Source organism: Bos taurus, chromosome 1, assembly GCF_002263795.3.
Source record: "Bos taurus isolate L1 Dominette 01449 registration number 42190680 breed Hereford chromosome 1, ARS-UCD2.0, whole genome shotgun sequence".
In the NCBI taxonomy this organism is placed as follows: Eukaryota; Metazoa; Chordata; class Mammalia; order Artiodactyla; family Bovidae; genus Bos; species Bos taurus.
Genome location: NC_037328.1, coordinates 126,126,835 through 126,148,902, shown reverse-complemented (window position 1 = coordinate 126,148,902; position 22,068 = coordinate 126,126,835). Strand labels below are relative to the sequence as shown.

Here is a 22,068-nt window from a genome sequence, read left to right as displayed (position 1 = left end):
GGCAGATTCTGGACAACAAGATACAAAGAGACCAAATACCCAACTGCCACTTCTGAAGAGCCAGGAGCAAAAACCGGGTACTGTGAATGATCCCTGCACTCAACACCACCTCAGAGGTGGGCCAACCACTTCAGCCATGCCTCTGACCCAACCCCAAGACACACCCCTACCCTCACTCCATATGAGGAACCAGCTCACCCCTCTTCAGGGAATGAGCAAGGGAGCGTGTTACTTGTTTCCACTCCCCTCTGCTGCTGCAGGGGCCCCAATGAAGCCTTGCCTGAATTTCTTGTCTGGCTTCTTATCAGTCTTCATTTATTAAGAAGGGCCAAGAACCCTTGTCAGTAACAATATCAACTCCTTTCTGGGAGCAGTAAACAGCAATCCAATCTCCACTGGCTTCCCTGTGCTTCTTCTCAGCCTGGTCCACGGAACAGCCCGTCTGTGACTAAAAGGTCTCCCCCTCCCTCCACACTTTGGCAAACACTATTTTATTATGTGTCATGCTCAGCAGTGTGTTGGAGAGGTGGTAAAAGAGAGGTGACACTTAGGGGCAGGACGTGTCCTGCTTTAACTGCGACTCCCCACATTTCTATGGGTGTTCCATTTATTTTCAGATATTTATACTGGTTTTCCCGCAGAAGGCAATGGCACCCCACTCCAGTATTCTTGCCTGGAAAATCCCATGGACAGAAGAGCCTGGAAGGCTGCAGTCCATGAGGTCACTACGAGTCGGACACGACTGAACGACTTCACTTTCACTTTTCACTTTCATGCTTTGGAGAAGGAAATGGCAACCCATTCCAGTGTTCTTGCCTGGAGAATCCCAGGGACGGGGGAGCCTGGTGGGCTGCTGTCTCTGCAGTCGCACAGAGTCGGACACAACTGAAGCGACTTAGCAGCAGCAGCAGCATACTGGTTTTGCAGAGACCTGCCACATTAACTCTTATGATCTAAGAAATAATGTAACTGAAGAAAACCCTTCTATTCTCCCAAGTTCCTAGAGTAAGAAATTCAAGAGTACCCCCAAAGTGCCATTGCCACTGTTGATAAAATTGCTAAATTATAAGGGGTGGGTGTGTAAGTTCAAGGGCTTCCCTGGTGGCTCAGTCAGTAAAGAATCTGCCTGCAATGCAGGAGACTCAAGTTCCATCCCTGGGTCGGGAAGATCCCTTGGAGGAGGACATGGCAACCCACTCCAGGAGAAATACCACTCCATGGCAACCCATTCCAACAGCAAGGAATCCACAAAATTCTTGGAACAATTCAAATTTGCCTATAATTCCATATCATAAATTGAACTCTGAGAAAGGGAACTCTGGGAAAGTAACTCCAGCAGTCTTTTTAATAACAAAATATTTAAAATCACTTTTGGGTGTTTTACCTCTTGCTTTATTAGACAGCTTTTTAATAGAGAGTTTTAGATTGCAATATTTGTGCTCTTTTATAGCAATATTTCAGAAAAATGACTTTTTGTCATTATTATTAAAAAGAATCTTTTTTAGAAAAAATACCCAAAGAGGAGTTCATTTTCATGGTCTCTCATTTCCTTCTCTATTCATTAAGCCCTTTCTAAGGCATCTGCTTTCACTGAGCACTAAAAATACAGGCAGTACAAATAAGCACATTAATAAAACATCATGTTGTCAATCAACAAAAACATATTTGATTTCCATGTGAGACAGCAAAGAAAAACAAAACAAAAACAAGCAACAGAAGCTCTTAAAAGCAAACAGCAAAATAAACACATTCAGAAAAATTGGACTGAGGCCCCAGTGGGAAAATGTCATCTACTTGGCTTATTTATTTAGGATCTATATTCCTCCCTCCTTCTCACAAGGATGGAAAACGTTTTAATTCTTCCAGTGTTTTATCAACTGAAACCTCACTGGGACAATTTAAGGGTCATAAGGGGGCTTCCCCAATGGCTCAGTGGGTAAAGAATTCGTCTGCAATGCAGGAGATGCAGGTTCAATCCCTGGGTTGGGAAGATCCCCTGGAGAAGGCCATGGCAACCCACTCCAGTATTCTTCCCCGGGAAATCTTATGGACAGAGGAGCCTGGCAGGTTACAGTCTAAGACACGACTGAGTCAGACACGACTGAGCAACTGAGCGCACACACACACACACACACACAAGGATTGTAAGAATCACAAAGTTTCTGAATGACACTCTCCTAATTAAAAAGCAAACAACAAGCAGCTATTGCGCTCTTGTTCATACAATCAGGTTTGGGTATGAGACATTTCTGTTAACTGTACTCATCTTTACTAAGGAATTAGATATAAATAATATTAAGTCAAGCACTAGGTTAAATTACTACTCAGGCAGCTGAAATAATGAAGCTTAGTCCAACCAATGTATATGTACATTAAGACAAACCCCACAGTTAAGACTGGAATTTAAATCTCTATTTAACTCTAAATCCTACATGTAGTTTAAAGCCAGGAAATATTTGTTGACGGCCAAAATTCCATTCCCCTATCTGTCCTGCTGTGGTTATGCCAGGCGAATAATAATTACAGTAATTTTAGAACTCCTTGCTATAGCCTTCGGTATAATTAAGGGACTTAAATGTTGAGTTCCTGTCTAAATTCCCTATTTGTTTTCTCAAATTATATACCTAGTGCTAATCTTAATAAATAATCACTATATGTATCAATTTCCATGAAATTCCATGTCCCACCCCTGCTTTATTTTCATGAAGCCATATGAAGGTTATGGGGATGATGTACATCCCAATCAAAATTTCAGTCTATCATTTCTTTAAACTAAATGTGAATGCCATTTAAATTTAATCAGGCTTTTGGAGGATGTATTCCGTATGATGACTTTAACACACATTAGTAACAAAATCCCCCCATGGTACGGGAATGCCTATACATCATTGTTTGTTAGGCATACTTAGAAATATCAAGGCATGTGTTGTGAAATAGCCCTGTGCTGTCAAACAAAGGGCATATAACAATTTCTCAAGTCTCAGAGCAGCATAGAGATAAAATGAGTCATGGCATCTTTTACTCTTTGCATGAGGTAAGAACTATTTTCATTTAAATCATCTAAAACCTTCAATAATTTTTAAAATCACATAAGCCTTATTCCACATTATCAATACTTAAAACTATACTTACAATGAGCAGCATAATTATTTACACAACAGAATTGCTATTGATTTTCTATTTTAAGGTGTGTTTTTTTTTAAATTTTATCCATTTATTTATTTTTGGCTGCACTGGGTCTTTGTTGCTGCATGCAGGCTTTCTCTAGCTGCAGCAAGCAGGGGCTACTCACTGTGGTGACTTCTCTTGTTGTGAAGCACCGGTTCTAGGGCTCATGGGCTTCAGTTGTTGCAGTTCACAGACTCTAGGGCTCGGGCTCAGTTGTTGTGGTGCGTGGACTTAGTTGCCCCGCAGCACGTGGGATCTTCCCGGATCAAGGACTGAACTGGTGTCCCCTGCATTGGCAAGTGGACCAGTGGAGCATCAGGGAAGTCCTTGATTTTCCTATCTAACTACTCCCTGTTGTTGTTTAGTTGCTAAGTCATGTTTGACTCTTTGGCAATTCCATGGACTGCAGCCCACCAGGCTCCTCTGTCCATGGGATCTCCCAGGCAAGAATAATGGGGTGGGTTGCCATTTCCTTCTCCAGATCTTCCCAACCCAGGGATCGAACCCAGGTCTCCTGCATTGGCAGGTGGATTCTTTATCACTGAGCCACCAGGGGACCCTAACTACTCCCTACCAGATTATAAACTCCTTAAGGGTAGAAACTAGGTCTTCCCTTTTTACTCCCAGGACCCCACCCAATGCTCAGTACATAGTAGATGCTCAACAAGCACTGAATGAATGTTTGTTTATTTGTTATAGAAGGGCATAAGAGTGCATTTGTATCGCCAAGTTAGAAATGTGCTAGTCTTTTCATGCCATTTTCAGGGATATTTGTAAAGATACAAATGCTTTAGACCTCAGTTTCACCATTTGTGAAATGGACATAATAACATGTATCCATTGACATCACGGAATAGGATGCAGATGAAATAACTACATGTTATTATTTTAGATCTGTGACCTACATAATAACTAGTATATTTAATTCCTGTTGAACAGAAAAAAAGGTAGTTATCAAAGTGACAGTACGTATATTACTTGGGGAACCTGAAGATCTACATATGACGATGCCTTTTTTCTTCTGTATGAATTAGCTAAACAAGGAAAATTTTGCCACATACTTTCAGCTTAAATGGGACTGACTCTATTCATTGCTGTAATTCTCCCATTTCTGGCATAGGTCTGTGACTTTCTGATCGGCTCACATTACTTACTTCAGAGTTAAAGGAACCTCCAGTACCAAATTTTAAACTGCTCAAATGTTAGCTGGTTTTTTTCCCAAGCCAGATTTCTGCCAAAAATAATAACTGAAACCTTCAATAATCTGCTCTCTAATTTCAGTGCCTTTAAAAAAAATTGGAAATGAAGAGATATAAATCATAAATAAATGCTTTGCAATTTCAATGATGATTTATAACAATAGGACCACATACATGAATTATCTCATTTTTAAAAACTGTTTTGTTAATGATGCCCACTTTTAAATGTAAGGACAAAATAATTTTCACTGACATCTGCATACCAACTGCTATTTATTTAGATAATAACAGCAATTCAGATGGAATACCTAGTTTTAACGTCAGGAACCAATTTAAAATAAAGATTTCTACATACCTAGTAGAGGAGAGTTCCCAGAAGGTTCTAGGCTTCAAGTTTCCTCTAATTTGCATAGCAGCTATAAACAAAGGTTCAGCTGGTTCCACTTAGCTGGCCCTGCCACATGCCGCCCAAGTCAGACTCTGAATAGAATTGCTTTTGCAAGGTGTTATTTTGCTACCTATGTATGGTCTTCTTATTTTAAAAAATTGTTTCAAGTCATCACTATGAATTTCTAGTTCTACTGTAAGACTGAATAATGAACAAGTTATGGATGAGACCGTCAAGGTTTAGAAGCATTGGTGATGTGCCAAGTTAGCAACGAATTTATCAGGAAACCATTAATAGAATGGTGATCTTTGTGCCTCTGGAATCAAGAAGTCAAGGTGCCTGTTGGGCTTTACCTCCCTTCCCACTCAGAGCCTGGGAAACACGTCATCCCAAGCTGCCCAGCCCGCCGTGCTCACATCTCCCACGTATTCATCTGTGTGTCTCCAGCACCTAGAACCATGCCTAGGGGGCTCTTCGTAAACGTGCCTTGTCAATGTAGCGGTAAGCCGTATCCCACTGGCTGTGCTCTTGTTGACAATGGTCCACTCTGCATGACTTTTGGGCGGTGGCGGGGGATCTCCAGCAGGACTGTCTCCAGCACAGTCCTGGCCCTCTGGGCATATGTGCCCAGCACAAGGACCACTGTAATAGAGAGGTCCAGGTGGTGATATGTCAATAAGTGGAGCTTCACTTCATGTTGCCAGGTTTGATACAGGTGCAGTTACTATTAACAGTTCTTATCCTTCAATCACTTTGGATGACTTTTGCCTCAACCCAGTCATGTCCTTCCAAGCCTGTTTAGAAGACCAGCCACCATTTTCTAAAAATTAGACATCCTTCAGCTGTCAAATCATACTTAACTCCTGACCACCCCTATGTATGCAGGCTTAGTATTTTATGCAGACACTCCTTAGGTCACAGTATTGAGCATCAACTCATAAAGGAAACTAAGAAAACTTTAACCCCATCACTGATAACAAAATATTTTAAAATTTCTTAATCCTCAAATTCTCTGATTTGATCTCTTTTTTAGAACACACTCAGGAAAATTGATTTGAACATTTTTTAGAACACAGTCAGCAAAATTAATTAGTAAAACCTAATACCAACTGATCTCACACGCTAGTAAAGTGATGCTTAAAATTCTCCAAGCTAGGCTTCAGCAATACATGAACCGTAAACTTCCAGATGTTCAAGCTGGTTTTAGAAAAGGCAGAGGCACCAAATTGCCAACATCCGCTGGATCATGGAAAAAGCAAGAGAGTTCCAGAAAAACACCTATTTCTGCTTTATTGACTATGCCAAAGCCTTTGATTGTGTGGATCACAATAAACTGTGGAAAATTCTGAAAGGGATGGGAATCCCAGAGCACCTGACCTGCCTCTTGAGAAACCTGTATGCAGGTCAGGAAGCAACAGTTAGAACTGGACATGGAACAACAGACTGTTCCAAATAGGAAAAGGAGTATGTCAAGGCTGTATATTGTCACCCTGCTTATTTAACTTATACACAGAGTACATCATGAGAAATGCTGGGCTGGATGAAGCACAAGCTGGAATCAAGGTTGCCGGGAAAAATATCAATAACCTCAGATATGCAGATGACACCACCCTTAAGGCAGAAAGTAAAGAGCCTCTTGGTGAAAGTGAAAGAGGAGAGTGAAAAAGTTGGCTTAAAGCTCAACATTCAGAATACGAAGATCATGGCATCTGGTCCCATCACTTCATGGCAAATAGATGCAGAAACAGTGGAAACAGTGTCAGACTTTATTTTTCTGGGCTCCAAAATCACTGCAGATGGTGACTATAGCCATGAAATCAAAAGACGCTTACTCCTTGGAAGGAAAGTTACGACAAACCTAGACAGCATATTCAAAAGCAGAGACATTACTTTGTCAACAAAGTTCCATCTAGTCAAGGCTATGGTTTTTCCAGTGGTCATGTATGGATGTGAGAGTTGGACTGTGAAGAAAGCTGAGCGCCGAAGAATTGATGCTTTAGAACTGTGGTGTTGGAGAAGACTCTTGAGAGTCCCTTGGACTGCAAGGAGATCCAACCAGTCCACCCTAAAGGAGATCAATCCTGAGGGTTCATTGGAAGGACTGATGTTGAAGCTGAATCTCCAATCCTTTGGCCACCTGATGCGAAGAGCTGACTCATTTGAAAAGACCCTGATGCTGGGAAGGATTGAGGGCAGGGGGAGAAGGGGATGACAGAGAATAAGATGGTTGGATAGCATCACTGACTCAATGGACATGGGTTTGGGTGGACTCCGGGAGTTGGTGATGGACAAGGAGGCCTGGCGTGCTGCGGTTCATGGAGTCACAAAGAGTCAGACATGACTGAGCGACTGAACTGAACTGAATACTAACCTCACTGCATACGACAGGCTCTAGGTTTATCTGCACCACTACGACTGACTCAATTTCTTTCCTTTTTAAGGCTGAGTAATATTCCAGTGTGTGTGTGTGTGTGTGTGTATATAAATATACACGCTACATCTTCTTTATCCATTCATCAATGGACATCTAGGTTGCTTCCATGTCCTGGATATTGTAAATAGTGCTGCAGTGAACATTAGAGCACATGTGTCTTTTTGAGTTATGAGGGTCATACTGCATATATATGAAATCTAGAAAAACAGTACGGATGAACCTGTCTACAGGGCAGGAATGCAGACGCACACTTAAATAATGGACATGTGGACACAGCAAGGGAGGGAGACGGTGGGAAAAACTGAGAGTAGCACTGACATGTATACACTACCACGTGTAACACAGGTATCTAGCAGGAAGCTTCTGTGCAGAGCAGGGAGCATAGCTCGGTGCTCTGTGATGACCTTGAAGGGTGGGAAGTCGGGGCGGGGGGGTTGGAAGGGAGGTCCAAGAGGGTGGGGATATAGCTAATTCACTTGCTATACAGCAGAAACGAACACAATGCTGTAAAGGAACTACATTCCAATTAAAAAAAAACACAACCAAACCTTGAACGTTATCTACAACAGCACCGTCCAAAAGAACTTCTTGTGATGATGGACATATTCATATTAAATACTGTCTAATACGGTGACTGCCATCTACATGTGGTCACTGAGCATTTGAAATATGACTGAGGAACTGGATTTTTTAAAAGCTTTTTTTGGCCATGCTGGGTCTTAGTTGTGGCATGCAGGATCTTTTGTTGTGGCATCTGGGACCTAGTTCCCTGACCAGGTATCGAACCTGGATCCCCTGCACTGGGAGTGCAGAGTCTTAGCCACTGGACCACCAGAGAAGTTCCAAAGAACTGGATTTAAAATGTGCAACTTAAATTTAATTAAGTTTAAATTTAAATAGCCAATGTTGATTGTGCATTTAGACAGTGCAGCTGTCCACAGAATAGCAATGAATTCTTTTAAGTACTATAATTCAAGGACAAATCTAAATTTCCACTCTACAAATTGAACTTCCATATCAGAAAGTCCAATACAAACGGCTAGAAAGTTTGCTTGTGACCACTAACTAGCCTTCACCTTTCTCAAAGTATACAGACATTAACATCAGACTTTCCCCAATCCCCCACTGATAAGACACAGTTTGATGACAAGGATTTGATGGTGAAAACCACCTTACTGGGACACATCTCCAGTCTAGAAGAATGGACTGGGAGGCAGATGAGGGTGAGAGGTGGGATATTTCTAGCTATGGGAACTTGAGTTTGAGGGCTACTCTAGACTCTTCCATCTTGAGGGGTCTCTATGATATTGAATCACTAGTGGGAACTCCTCAGTTTACTGACTGCAGGAGCTGGAAGGTAGACTGGATCCACTGGCTTTCAGAAAGCTTTTAATAGACTGCCTTGTTTGAGGCTATACCAGAACACAGCCCTGTCTGGAGCAGGTGACGAGGAAGGGTCCAGAGAGAGCCTGGAGGATTAGGCCTCTTGGCTGGTACCACTCCACCCTTACTGCATTCAGAACCTCTAAGACAACTGCTTTAGGCAGAAGGCTCCATATTTCTTCATCTCCTTCATAATTACCCTTGTCCATTCTACCCCCTTCTCTCTCCTGGAGACCACAGAGCTTCCTAATTGGTCTCCTGGCTTCTACTCTTAGCTCCCTACAACTCATCTTCCACACAGCAGCCAGAATCATCTTTTCAAATCAAATCATCTCTGAACTTCCCTGACCATCCAGGGGTTAATTAAGATTTTGCCTTCCAATTCAGGTGTGCGAGTTCAATTCCTGGTTAGGGAGCTGAGATCCCACATGCCTGAAGGATAAAAGACCAAAACATAAAACAGAAATGATATTATAACAAATTAAATAAAGACTTCAAAAATGGTCCACATCAAAGAAAAAAAATCTTAAAAAAAGAAAAATCAGATCATCTCACTCCTCTGCAAGGTTCTCCGGTAGCTTCCTACTCAAAAAATTCAACCTTTTCACCATGGCCTGCAAGGCCCTGCTCACCTTTTTGACTTCTTCTCTAGTTACCCCTTTGCTCATTCTGTTCCCAGCCACACTGATCTCCTGGCTGTTCTTCAGACAAGTCAAGCTTCTTTGAATCTCAGGGCCTTTGTACCGATGCTTGCTGGTCCCTCTGCCTAAAATGCTCTTCCCCAGACCTCCGCATGGCTGGCTCCTTATCACTCAGGCCTCAGTTCAAATGTCACCTCCTCAGAGTGGCCTTTCCTGATCACCTCATTCATTGCTCCTGCTATTCCACCACTAAATTATGTCTGTTTAGTTGTTTCACAAATTTCCTGAGGAATATTAACATATTATAAAACTCACCCATTTTAAGTGCACTTTTAGTAAAAACACCAAGTTGTACAGCCACCACCATAGGTCAATTTTAGACTATTTCCACGTTCTTGAGATCCCTCATGACTATTAACTGTTAATCCCCATACCTACCTGTCCCCTGCCACAGGCAAGCACTAATCGATAATACTCTGTCTCTACGGACTTGCCTTTTCTGAATATTTCATGTAAATGAATTACACAATTATTATCTAATACTCCACTGCTCTGTTTTAATTATTATTATTTTCTTTTGACCGTGCCATGCAGCTTGCAGAATCTTACTTCCCTGACCAGGGACCGAACCTGCATCCTCGGCAATGGAAGTACAGCATCCTAACCACTGAGCCACGAGGAAATTCCCTTATTTTATTTTGAAAGTATTTTTTATCTTGGTAAAATACACGTAACATAACATGTACCCGCTTCCGCCATTATTGTAAGTGTATAGGTCAGTAGCATTAAGAGCACTCACACTGTGGTGCGCCCATCACCAACATGCAACTCCAGAACCTTCTCAGCCCTCCCAACTGAACCTCTATATCCATTAAATACTAACTCCTTTCCTCTACTCCCCAGCCTGAGAAGACTACCATTCTACTTCCTTTCTCTGATTCTGACTACTCTTGGTGCCCCATGTTAAAAGAATCATACAATATTTGTCCTTTTGTGACTGGCTTATTTCACTTAGCATAATGTCTTCAAGGTTTATCCATGTTGTAGCATGTGTCAGAATTTCTTTAATAGTTAAAGCTGAATAATATTCCTCTGTATACCGCATTTTGTTTGTCCATTCATCTGTAGATAGATACCTGGGTTGCTTCCACCTTTTGGCTCTTGTGAATAACGTAGCCAAGAACATGGACATATAAATATCTGTTCAAATCCAGCTTTCACTTCTTTTTGGTATACACCCTGATGTGGAATCTCTGGGTAATATGATAATTCTATGCTTAATTTCTTGAGAAAGTGTCCCATTGTTTTCCACAGCAGCTGCATAATTTTACATTCCTACCAGCAATGCACAAGGGTTCCAATGTCTCCACTTCTTTGCCAACACTTGTTATTTTCTATTTTTTATAGTAGTCATCCTAATGGGTGTGAAGTAGTAGCCACTTTATTTTTATAATTCATTCATCATTACTTATTTACTTATTTAAATATTTAAATATTTTCTTATTTACTTGTTTGTTTAAACATTGATTCCCTCATCTCTCCAAACTAGGATGCTAGCTGCATGAGGGCAAGGAGCTTGTTCACCATAACTCCAGTGGTATCCAAGACCCAACATACATTTGTTGAATGAATAACAGACCTTAGGGCCACAAGCTTCTACAAACTGTAGCCCAACCACAGTTCTCTTTCTATTATCAACCCAGGGACACACAGAAGCTGCTAAGTCGTTTCATTCGTGTCCGACTCTGTGTGACCCCATAGACAGCAGCCCACCAGGCTCCCCCATCCCTGGGATTCTCCAGGCAAGAACACTGGAGTGAGTTACCATTTCCTTCTCCAATGCATGCAAGTAAAAAGTAAAAGTGAAGTCGCTCAGTCATGTCCAACTCTTAGCGACCCCATGGACTGCAGCCTACCAGGTTCCTCCCTCCATGGGATTTTCCAGGCAAGAGTACTGGAGTGGAGTGCCATCGCCTTCTCCCACACAGAAGCTAGGGAGTTTCTTTTAGCTACTCTGACACACCAGAGGACCATTAGAAAGAACTGTAAAGATTTTTACCAATGATGCAGTTCTTTTCCTTGTGAAATATGAAGAAAAGAAGATACCGTCAAACTATAACCTTGAGAGCATCCACGGCCTTTGTGAACATTCTGCTGAGGGTACAATTATAAACAGGAGAATGTGCTGGGCTCCTCTGGAAGCTCTTGGTCCTATTCACATGCAAACATACAAGTGGCAGCTGCTTGAAATAGAATCAACCAGCTAAGAGTGAAAACTATAAAGCTTTTCACTAGAAAAACAAATTGTGCCGTCCTTTCTTGTACATTACCTATGCTTTCTAAAAATATATTTTTTTTCTAAAAAGGCTGGCATTTGTTACTCAACTTTGGAACATTAGTTCGGGCAGCCTAGGCAAACCACAAATAAATATGTCACAGAGACTGCCTATCGTCTGCTTGTTTTCCCTTCTTTCCACAGGTGATAGAAGATGTTTATTCGAAAGAAGACTTCTGGATTTTAGCGGAGCACACAGATTCCTGACAAGAAGCCTTCATTTCAGGGCTTCCTTGCAGCTAGTAAGGGCCATGTAATTAGTAACTGGCAAATGTGATGTGAACAGCAAAGTGCATGTAATTCTGCGCAATGTCCTTACAGGGAGGATCTGTGCCCTTCTTCTCTTCCTTTTTGCTGACTAGACCATGCACCTACCTGATGGCTGGAACTTGAGCACACATCTGAATGGATACTGAGTTACTAATGATTTGAAGCAGCCACACCAATTCTGGATTGTCTACCTCCAGATCCCTTCACATAAGAGAGAACCAAGTTTCTGGTTTTGTTGTTGCTCTAGTTGCTAAGTTGTGTCCGACTCTTTGCCACCCCATGAACTGTAGCACGCCAGGCTCCTCTGTCCACGGGATTTCCCAGACAAGAATACTGGTGTGGGTTGCCATTCCCTTCTCCAGGGGATCTTCCCAACCAAAGGATCGAACCTGCATCTCCTGCATTGACAGGCAGATTCTTTACCACTGAGCCACCAGGGAAACCCAAGCTTCTGGTTGAGCTACTGTTACTTTGGATCCCTTTAACTGGGAGCTGACCTAGTCCTAACTCACATGGAATCTCCCCAAAAAGATTATAGGAGAACCGAAGTACAAAAATTTCCTAAAAGTACATGACAACATTGATTGTTCCATCAAAGATGAGCTGCTTTAAGCTGATGCCAAGCCCAGCTAAGCCAATATACTAAGTGGGTGGCAGTGATCTGCCATGTTGCCTATGGGTCAGAAGGAAAGATGAGTCAATACCAGCAGCAAAGGGTAACAGTGTTGGCTAATATTTAGTAAGCACTTATTATATCCCAGGCACTCAGCCCAAGAGCTTTATATGTACCATCTCATGTTGTCTTTACAACAATCCTGAGGTTTAAAGAAGATAAATCCATCACACAGCTTATGAGTGAAGAAATGTGAGCCCACCTACCTCACCTTTGCATTGTATCCATATGCAGCATCCATTAATACTTCCCTCCCGCATACATAAGAATGGGGTAGTCAGGGCTCTCGAGAGCACTCCAGTTTGTCAAGGAGAACTTTCACTGGACACCCTCCTCTGTCCCATCAACACTAACAATGCCCCTAACACACAAAACACTGGGCTAACCTTGGAGTCTACTTGTCAGGCACAAGATGCCTCTCAGTCCCTAATTTCCTTGGATCATTTTTAACTCGTAGCCATTTACTTACAACTGAAACACAACTATAACGTGAAAAGCAAGTTACATGTTTGTTTCAGGGCCTTATTTCACATTTATGCTAATATCAATATTTCGAGGGGATTCCCTGGTGGCTCAGCAGTAAAGAATCTACCTGCAATGCAAGAGACCCGAGCTTCATCACTCGGTCAGGAAGACCCCTGGAGGAGGGCATGGCAATCGACTCCAGTATTCTTGCTGGAGAATCCCCATGGACAGAGGAGCCTGGCAGGGCTACAATTGAGTCGGACACAACTGAAGCAACTGAGCATGAACATTTATACCGCTGCTGTGGGCCTCAGTTTCCTCATCTATAATATGGGAATAATTGTACTTTCTCACAGTGATTTCAAAGATTCGGTAAAATTATGCCTGTTAACTTCTGGCACACAGTAAGTGCTCAACAAGAGGTATCTACTTAAAAAAATCATAATTCATGGCTGACATTGAATGAAGCTTTCAGTGAACTAATGTGTTCAGTTATTAAACAACTTCCCTAAAATGAAAAAATACAGAAGATAACAGTCACTACTGTGCTGACTGGAAAAATGACTTAGTCTAGTTGACTAAATCCAGACTTTTTTTTTTTTTTTCAGACTTATTTTTTTTAAGCTGCTGCTGCTAAGTCGCTTCAGTCGTGTCTGACTCTGTGCAACCCCATAGACGGCAGCCCACCAGGCTCCCCCGTCCCTGGGATTCTCCAGGCAAGAACACTGGAATGGGTTGCCATTTCCTTCTCCAATGCATGAAAGTGCAAAGTGAAAGTGAAGTCGCTCAGTCGTGTCTGACTCTTAGCAACCCCATGGACTGCAGCCTACCAGGCTCCTCCGCCCATGGGATTTTCTAGGCAAGAGTACTGGAGTGGGGTGCCATCGCCTTCTCTTTTTTAAGCTAGCTGTCTCTAAATCTGACTTCTTATCTTGACTTAACGTAATCTATGCTATTACTAACCAGCCTGTTAGTTCTGTTAGTTTTTGTTTGATATTTAGGCATTTCCCCCCTGAAAGTGAAAGTAAAAGTTGCTCAGTCCTGTCTGACTTTTTTCGACCCCATGAACTACGGAATTATTCATGCCAGAATACTGGAGTGGGTAGCCGTTCCCTTCTCCAGGGAATCTTCCCAACCCCGGGATTGAACCCTGGCTTCCCACATTGCAGGCAGATTCTTCACCAGCTGAGCCACAAGGGAAGCCCTTTTCCCCACTAAGTTATTATTATTCTCTATTTTTAGATTGCCTTTAATGGTGGTTTTTCAAAAATATCCATTCCCCCCAAATGCAGTTGTGAGAACAATCATTTAATTGTTTTAGTATTTACTTATTTGTCTATGCCAGGTCTCAGCTGCAGCATGCAGGATCTTGTGTTGTGGGATCCTTTTCAGCTGCAGCATGCTAACTTTTAGTTGCAGCATGTGGAACTTCCCCCACCAGGGCTCAAACCCTTGCCCTCTGCATTGGAAGCTCAGAGTCTTAGCCACTAGACCACCAGGGAAGTCCCTTTAGGGTGGTTTTAAGTCAGAGACATTAATAGGATTTTTTTTTTTTTTCTTTTTCTTTTGCCTAACCGCCCTCCAATGGATATAAAGTAGTCAGAGGTGAGTACTACCTTTGATTTTCTATCCACCACTGGGAGACATTTATGAAAGGCACAAGCAATAAATAGCTCCTAAAAGTCTTTACAAGGGGCCTTTGCTTGAAAATAGCCTTCATTCAGAATCCATGAAATTCAGCTGAGTCCAACTGGGTTTTCAGAAAACACATCTGCTTTAAGAATTTATCCCTCCAAGCATTATCTCGAGCCCTTTCTAATTGTTAACGCAGGACACCATCAGTTCTATTAAAAATCTCCCAAATAGTTGAGGCAAAGCCAACATTTTACTATTTCAGACATTTACCCCCAACCCAAATTCTGTCACCAGAGGAGAAAAGCAGCAGCTCTTCCAGTTTTCAGTATTCATTTTTGGAGAATAATCTTTTAAAAACTGCTTACTGTGATTTTCCAGGTACATTTGCTATTGGGAGGGTACACTCCAGGAAAACCTTCGCTGCCAATAAATCCAGACTCTCCGGTAAGAATGCCGCCACATGTGAAAACAGGTCTGGGAAAATAAGAGGAAAAGAAATCTGAAACAGAGCCTAACAATTCACTGTCAATTTCAGAAAGATGTAGTTTGTTAATAGGGATAAAATGAATACTGACTATTAAGTGCCTACATCATATAGGGAATTTGAAATACTTATTAGCTCTTAGAATATTTAAATTATAGCCTAATAAAACATTCAGTCCAGCTACAATGATCTCCACCATAGTAACACTATAATAACAAGATCAATCTACCGATCTATCCATCCATCCATCCACCATCCATATGCAATCAAGTCCGTATCAAGTGATAAGACATCACTGGAAAATGGTAAATAGAAAATGTAACTGGGGGGAGTGAGAGAGAAAAGGTGAGAGCTAGGCTCTGTGAAGTGCATGGTTTTAAAGACAGACAAGTAATTAGTTAATGTGGGAAAGTTTTAATTTCCTAGATGAAGCGAGATGCCTAATTCTCCCTGTTTTGGAAAATAGTTGGCCATTGGCAGAGCTTCCCACTGAAAAGGGATGTTGATGGTGATGGAGGTGGAAAAGGAGATGCCAAAGTTGGCCATAGGACGAGTCCCCAGCCCAGCTCCTGGAGCCATCCGGCAGCTCAGAGGTTGGTGAAGAGTTAACTTTCCGAGAGCTGCTCCCGGGCGCCGGGCAACTCGGGCTTTTCCGTAGGCTTAAGCCTCTGGGCAGAGCGTCTCCAGGGAAGAAAACAGAAGTAAACCAAAGTTCACATATTTGGGCCCCAGTGCTTCTTTGCACCCGCATAAAGCTGCGGGCAGAGGAGACCCAGGGCAGGTTAAGCCCCTACCACGTGGTGGCTGGCCAGCTGCAGGGCCGTCCAGCGGGCGGAACTGGGGGCGCAGGAGGGAGCCCCGACGACGGGCGCCGTCCCGTGTCCCGGTGGCGCGTGGGTCCCCCGGCGCCCCAAAGCGAACTGGGTAAAGTAAAGCAGCGGGCGAGGGGCATGGAGGAAGGAGGGGAGGGGTGCGGTTGGGGGTCGCGTTACCTCTCGGAGAGCTGCGGACGCGAGTGCTGGGCGGCGGCGACCAGCAGCAGGCAGAGCGGGGCCCAGGCGCCCGCGCCCCTCATGGCTGGTGAAGACGCTCGGGGCTCGCCCCACCCCGGCGCGCACACCGGAGCACCGCGCGCTCCGCACCCGCCCGGGCTCCCGCCCCGGCGCGCCCCGCACCGCGGCTTCTCCCGCTCGCTCGCACGCGCCGCCGCGGGGCAGCCCAGGTAGCTGGGTGTGCGCGGCAGGCGGGGCCGGGGCGCTTTTCTAGAGGCGATTACGGTGCAGTCTGCTTCGCCGCTGGATGTCCCCTGAGGAGTTGCTCTGGCAGCCACAGGCCACTGCTGAATATCCCGTTTGTTCTCCAGCGGCGAGAGGGGGCGGCTCCCAGGCCGGAGCCTCCTCCTCTCTTGGGGCGGGCGGGCGGCTCCTCGCTGGCACCCCGAGACCCGCAGTCCTGGTCACATCCCGCCGGCAGGGGCGGTGAGGAGAAGGATGAAAGAGAACCCCCTGCCAAGTGGTACCCAAATGGGACTCGGTGCCTTGATCTACAGATGATAGGGGGTGGTGTGACCTTGGTTTGCTTTAGGGGGTGTTTTTCTCTAGTTGCTTTTAAATAAAAAGTATTGACGCTTGCTGGTTGCTGGAAAACGTAGGGTTCCTCCTTCAAACACCCAGCTCCAAGGATAGAAAGGGGAAAATAAAAGAGGGATTCTATCATATTTTAACTCCTACCCTAGTTCTCTTACTTTAAGCAAACACGGACCTACACACACACACACCCGTCTATACATACACACGTACAGTGTCAGTAGATTCTTTTATGTATTTACTGGTGTGTGAGAATAGGGACATAGTTTCTATTTGGGAGGGGGATTAGGAGTTAGAAACGAGTTTTCAGCCATGCGATTTGTGACTGAATTATCATTATTGTGCCAAATATAAGACAAAATCCGGATCATCAGTTCTCACTATCCCCTGTTATGTTTTGAAAATAGTATTTCTTTGCTGGCATCTCTCTCTTTTTAAAAAGATATTTTCCAACAATGTCTTTTTCTGTAGTATTAATTACTTTTTACAGAGAATTTGTTTTTTCTAAGAACAATTGCAGTCTTATGGAGTCAAGACTAATTTTAAATATTTATTTGGCTAAGTGTTTCTCAATAACCATAGAGTAGTAAAAGAAAAACAAGAACAGAATGGATTCACTGAGGTTTTTCAATGACCAGGTCCCCACAAAAGGGATATAGCTGAATTTACATGCCTCCTTTTAGATGTTCCTCCTACATTATTTTCACCATTCTAAGCAGAATAATAATAATAAGCATTAAGATAGTACTTACCAAGACTTCATTTCTAATAATGAACCTACAGTGTTAAGAACCTTTAGTGTTAAGAACATAAATACTCCTGGCAAGGAAATAAACAAAAGTTGGCTACATAGAATAATCTTATTTTTAGAAAAGTGGATTCCAGGAGTCAATAGTAGGAACCAGAATTTCCCTGTGGGGTTTAGATTTTCTTACTATTTTTGAAAAAGTGAAGGAAAAATACACCAAGAACTACAACTTTTAAAAAATTTTCTAAAGGCACCACACCCTGTGAGACATTAAAAAAAGAAAAAAAGGATTACAGAATTTGGCAAACAACATTACATCCTGAAACCTACACCCTCAACCCAATAAAATTGTTTTAAAACAGCAAATAGGAAAATAAATGATTGTTTATTTTGCACATGTTTCAAGAGTATGCTGTCCAATAGCATATGTGTTTTAGATGATATTTTATTGAAAAGTCAGAGTTTTAAATTATAGAGTGAAAATATTACTCAACTCACTTTCTGGTAATGATTTGAAGTGATCATAGCCAGAAAATACTTCATTCTTAGGACTAAGCTAAGTTTTCAAAATTTTAAATTAAAAAACAAAGTATTAAACATGACTAAGTGGATAGATAACAACATAAGTACGCAACAACTCTTTTCTTAATTTATGTGTTTATATAATGACTGTGTTTATTACTGTGTTTATATCCTCACTAAAAAAGTTAGAGTTTCAGCACTGATAGTTCTGTTATTGTTGAGATATGTAAAAAGACATGAATGTTACCATATGATTTTAGAAATTTACTAAGACCTTATTATTTGCTGTTAGAAATGAATATTTAACTTGGAACTACAATTCTGACCAAAATTATAAACCTTTAATGTCCCGAGAAGTTTAATGTGTTAAAATTGAGACAGACCCAAGTGGACTCTGAAGGTTCATGTAAGAACCTTCAGTGAGACCGATTTTTGGACTTCAGAGATGCAGTGTTGCTATGGTGGTAGGTAGCCACAGAATTCCAGGCACTAGGAAAGGGGAAAGGTAGAGGGGACCAAACCCTGTGGATGCAGAGTGGTAGGTGAGGTGATCCTTGTTGTTCAAAGTGTATATTACCCAGCCTTTGCAATAAACCAAATTGCACAGAGACTCAAAGTCATAAGAGTATGAGGATATTCACCAGTGGACTAACCACTAACAAAATCAGACCACACTCAAATGTATTTTGCTGCATAATATCAGCACCTGTGTGTACATTTTGAAGAAAGTGGAGAAAACCACTAGACCATTCAGGTATGACCTAAATGAAATCCCTTATGACTATACAGTGGAAGTGAGAAATAGATTTAAGGGACTAAATCCGATAGACACAATGCCTGATGAACTATGGATGGAGGTTCGTGACATTGTACAGGAGACATGAATCAAGACCATCCCCATGGAAAAGAAATGCGAAAAAGCAAAATGGCTCTCTGAGAAGGCCTTACAAACAGCTGTGAAAAGAAGGGAAGTGAAAAGCAAAGGAGAAAAGGAAAGATATACCCATTTGAATGCAGAGTTCCAAAGAATAGCAAGGAGAGAGAAGAAAGCCTTCCTCAGTGACCAGTGCAAATAGAGGAAAACAATAGAATGGGAAAGACTAGAGATCTCTTCAAGAAAAGTAGAGACACCAAGGGAACATTTCATGCACAGATGGGCTCAATAAAGGACAGAAATGGTATGGACCTAACAGAAGCAGAAGATATTAAGAAGAGGTGGCAAGAATACACAGAAGAACTGTACAAAAAAGATCTTCATGACCCAGATAATCACAATGGTGTGATCACTCACCTAGAGCCAGACATCCTGGAATGTGAAGTCAAGAGGGCCTTAGTAAGCATCACTACAAACAAAGCTAATGGAGGTGATGGCATTCCAGTTGAGCTATTTCAAATCCCGAAGGATGACGCTGTGAAAGTGCTGCACTCAGTATGCCAGCAAATTTGGAAAGCTCAGCAGTGGCCACAGGACTGGAAAAGATCAGTTTTCATTCCAATCCCAAAGAAAGGCAATGCCAAAGAATGCTGAAACTACCGCACAATTGCACTCATCTCACACGCTAGTGAAGTAATGCTTAAAATTCTCCAAGCCACAAGTGCGGGGCCGGCCCCGCAGATCTGTCTCTTGCTTCAACAGTGCTTGGACCGAACAGACGCAGGGACGCCCCTTGCTCCAGCCTCCGATCACCCTCCAACCTTTTTTCCAGTCGCAACCTCCGAGTCAGCCACCCAGCTGTCCGCGATCACCGGGACCAGCCACCATTTTTTAACTCATTATTACCGATCAGATTATTACCGAATCTGAGCTCCCAGATTCGTCAGAATTATTCTACCGAGGTGGAGGCCGCCGTCAACCGCCTGGTTAACATGCAACTGCGGGCTTCCTACGCCTACCTCTCTCTGGGCTTCTATTTCGACCACGACGATGTGGCCCTGGAGGGTGTAGGTCACTTTTTTCGCGAATTGGCCAAGGAGAAGCGCGAGGGCGCGGAGCGTCTCTTGAAAATGCAAAAACAGCGTGGCGGCCGCGCCCTCTTCCTGGACGTGCAAAAGCCATCTCAAGATGAGTGGGGTAAAACCCAGGACGCTATGGAAGCCGCCCTTCTCGTAGAGAAGAACCTGAATCAAGCCCTGTTGGATCTGCATGGCCTGGCTTCTGCCCGCGGAGACCCCCACATCTGTGACTTCCTGGAGAACCACTTCCTAGATGAGGAAGTGAAACTCATCAAGAAGATGGGTGACCACCTGACCAACCTCCTCAGGCTGGCTGGTCTCCAGGCTGGGTTGGGCGACTATCTCTTCGAAAGGCTCATCCTCAAGCACGACTAGGAGCTTCTGGAGACCAGTGGCCATTGAAGAACCCACCTAACATCAGGGCTGCCTGAAGCCCCTCTCTGCAGCCACTAGGCAGCTTTTTAACACCCTGGAGCCCTCCCTCAAGCCTTGGACCAAAAGGAAACAATAAAGCTTTTTGCAGCATAAAAAAAAAAAAAATTCTCCAAGCCAGGCTTCAGCAATACGTGAACCGTGAACTTTCAGATGTTCAAGCTGGCTTTAGGAAAGGCAGAGGAACCAGAGATCAAATGGCCAGCATCCTCTGGATCATCGAAAAAGCGAGAGTTCCAGAAACACATCTATTTCTGCTTTATTGACTATGCCAAAGCCTTTGACTGTGTGGATCACAATAAACTGTGGAAAATTCTGAAAGAGATGGGAATCCCAGACCACCTGACCTGCCTCTTGAGAAATTTGTATGCAGGTCAGGAAGCAACAGTTAGAACTGGACGTGGAACAACAGCCTGGTTCCAAATTGGGAAAGGAGTATGTCAAGGCTGTATATTATCACCCTACTTATTTAACTTATATGCAGAGTACATCATGAGAAACACTGGGCTGGATGAAGCACGAGCTGGAATCAAGATTGCCAGGAAAAAGATCAATAACTGCAGATATGAAGATGACACCACCCTTATGGCAGAAAGGGAAGAAGAACTAAAGAGCCTCTTGATGAAAGTGAAAGAAGAGAGTGAAAAATTTGGCTTAAAGCTCAACATTCAGAAAACAAAGATCATGGCATCCGGTCCCATCACTTCGTGGCAAATAGATGGGGAAACAGTGGAAACAGTGCCAGACTTAATTTTTCTGAGCTCCAAAATCACTGCAGATGGTGACTGCAGCCATGAAATTAAAAGACGCTTACTCCTTGGAAGGAAAGTTATGACCAACCTAGATTGCATATTAAAAAGCAGAGACATTACTTTGCCAATGAAGGTCGGCCTAGTCAAGGCTATGGTTTTCCCAGTGGTCATGTATGGATGTGAGAGTTGGACTATAGAGAAAGCTGAGCGCCAAAGAATTGATGCTTTTGAACTGTGGTGTTGGAGAAGACTCTTGAGAGTCCCTTGAACTGCAAGGAGATCCAACCAGTCCATCCTAAAGGAGATCAGTCCTGAGGGTTCATTGGAAGGACTGATGTTGAAGCTGAAACGCCAGTGCTTTGGCCACCTGATGCGAAGAGCTGACTCATTTGAAAAGACCCTGATGCTGGGAAAGATTGAGGGCAGGAGAAGAAGAGGATGACAGAGGATGAAATGGTTGGGTGGCATCACCGACTTGATGGACATGGGTTTGGGTGGACTCCAGGAGTTGGTGATGGACAGGGAGGCCTGACGTGCTGCAGTTCACGGGGTCGCAAAGAGTCAGACATGACTGAGCAACTGAACTAAACTGTCTGTACTCAGTCGCTCAGTTGTGTCCGACCCTTTGCGACCCCATGGACTGTAGCCTTCCAGGCCCCTCTGTCCATGGCATTTTCCAGGCAAGAATACTGGAGCAGATTGCCATTTCCTACTCCAGGGGATCGTCCAGAACCAGGGATCAAACACACTTCTCCTGTGTCTCCTGCATAACAGGTGGATTCTTTACCATTGAGCCACCTGGGAAACTCCCTAGCTAGGCCCAATATGTCAACATCTTTGTTAGTTAGTACCTGGTCAGTTTATCAACCTTGCAAATATCTGAAAATGCAACATAAATACATTGCACATTTAATTCATGGTGCAGTACTGATCTTGTAAAAGGTCCAGAATCTCACAAGATGGAAACAAGTGATGTTGAAAGAAGTGGAGGGATGATGGA

General features: G+C 43.2%; 1 protein-coding gene and 1 non-coding gene across 2 annotated transcripts in view; one reads left to right on the top strand and one right to left on the bottom strand.

The window, feature by feature from the left end:
- The window catches only part of PCOLCE2 (procollagen C-endopeptidase enhancer 2), a 99,363-nt gene extending 82,992 nt beyond the window's left edge, over positions 1-16,371 (bottom strand). Inside the window, 2 exon segments of the mRNA NM_001075629.1 lie at positions 14,957-15,065; positions 16,068-16,371. Of these exon segments, the coding sequence (NP_001069097.1) occupies positions 14,957-15,065; positions 16,068-16,150 (192 nt within the window). The 5' untranslated portion in view covers positions 16,151-16,371.
- On the top strand, positions 16,149-20,353 carry LOC783224 (ferritin light chain). Its single transcript, XR_009495836.1, has 2 exons — positions 16,149-16,297; positions 19,521-20,353. It is a non-coding gene; the product is annotated as a ferritin light chain (transcript).
- Positions 20,354-22,068: the final 1,715 nt, after the last annotated feature.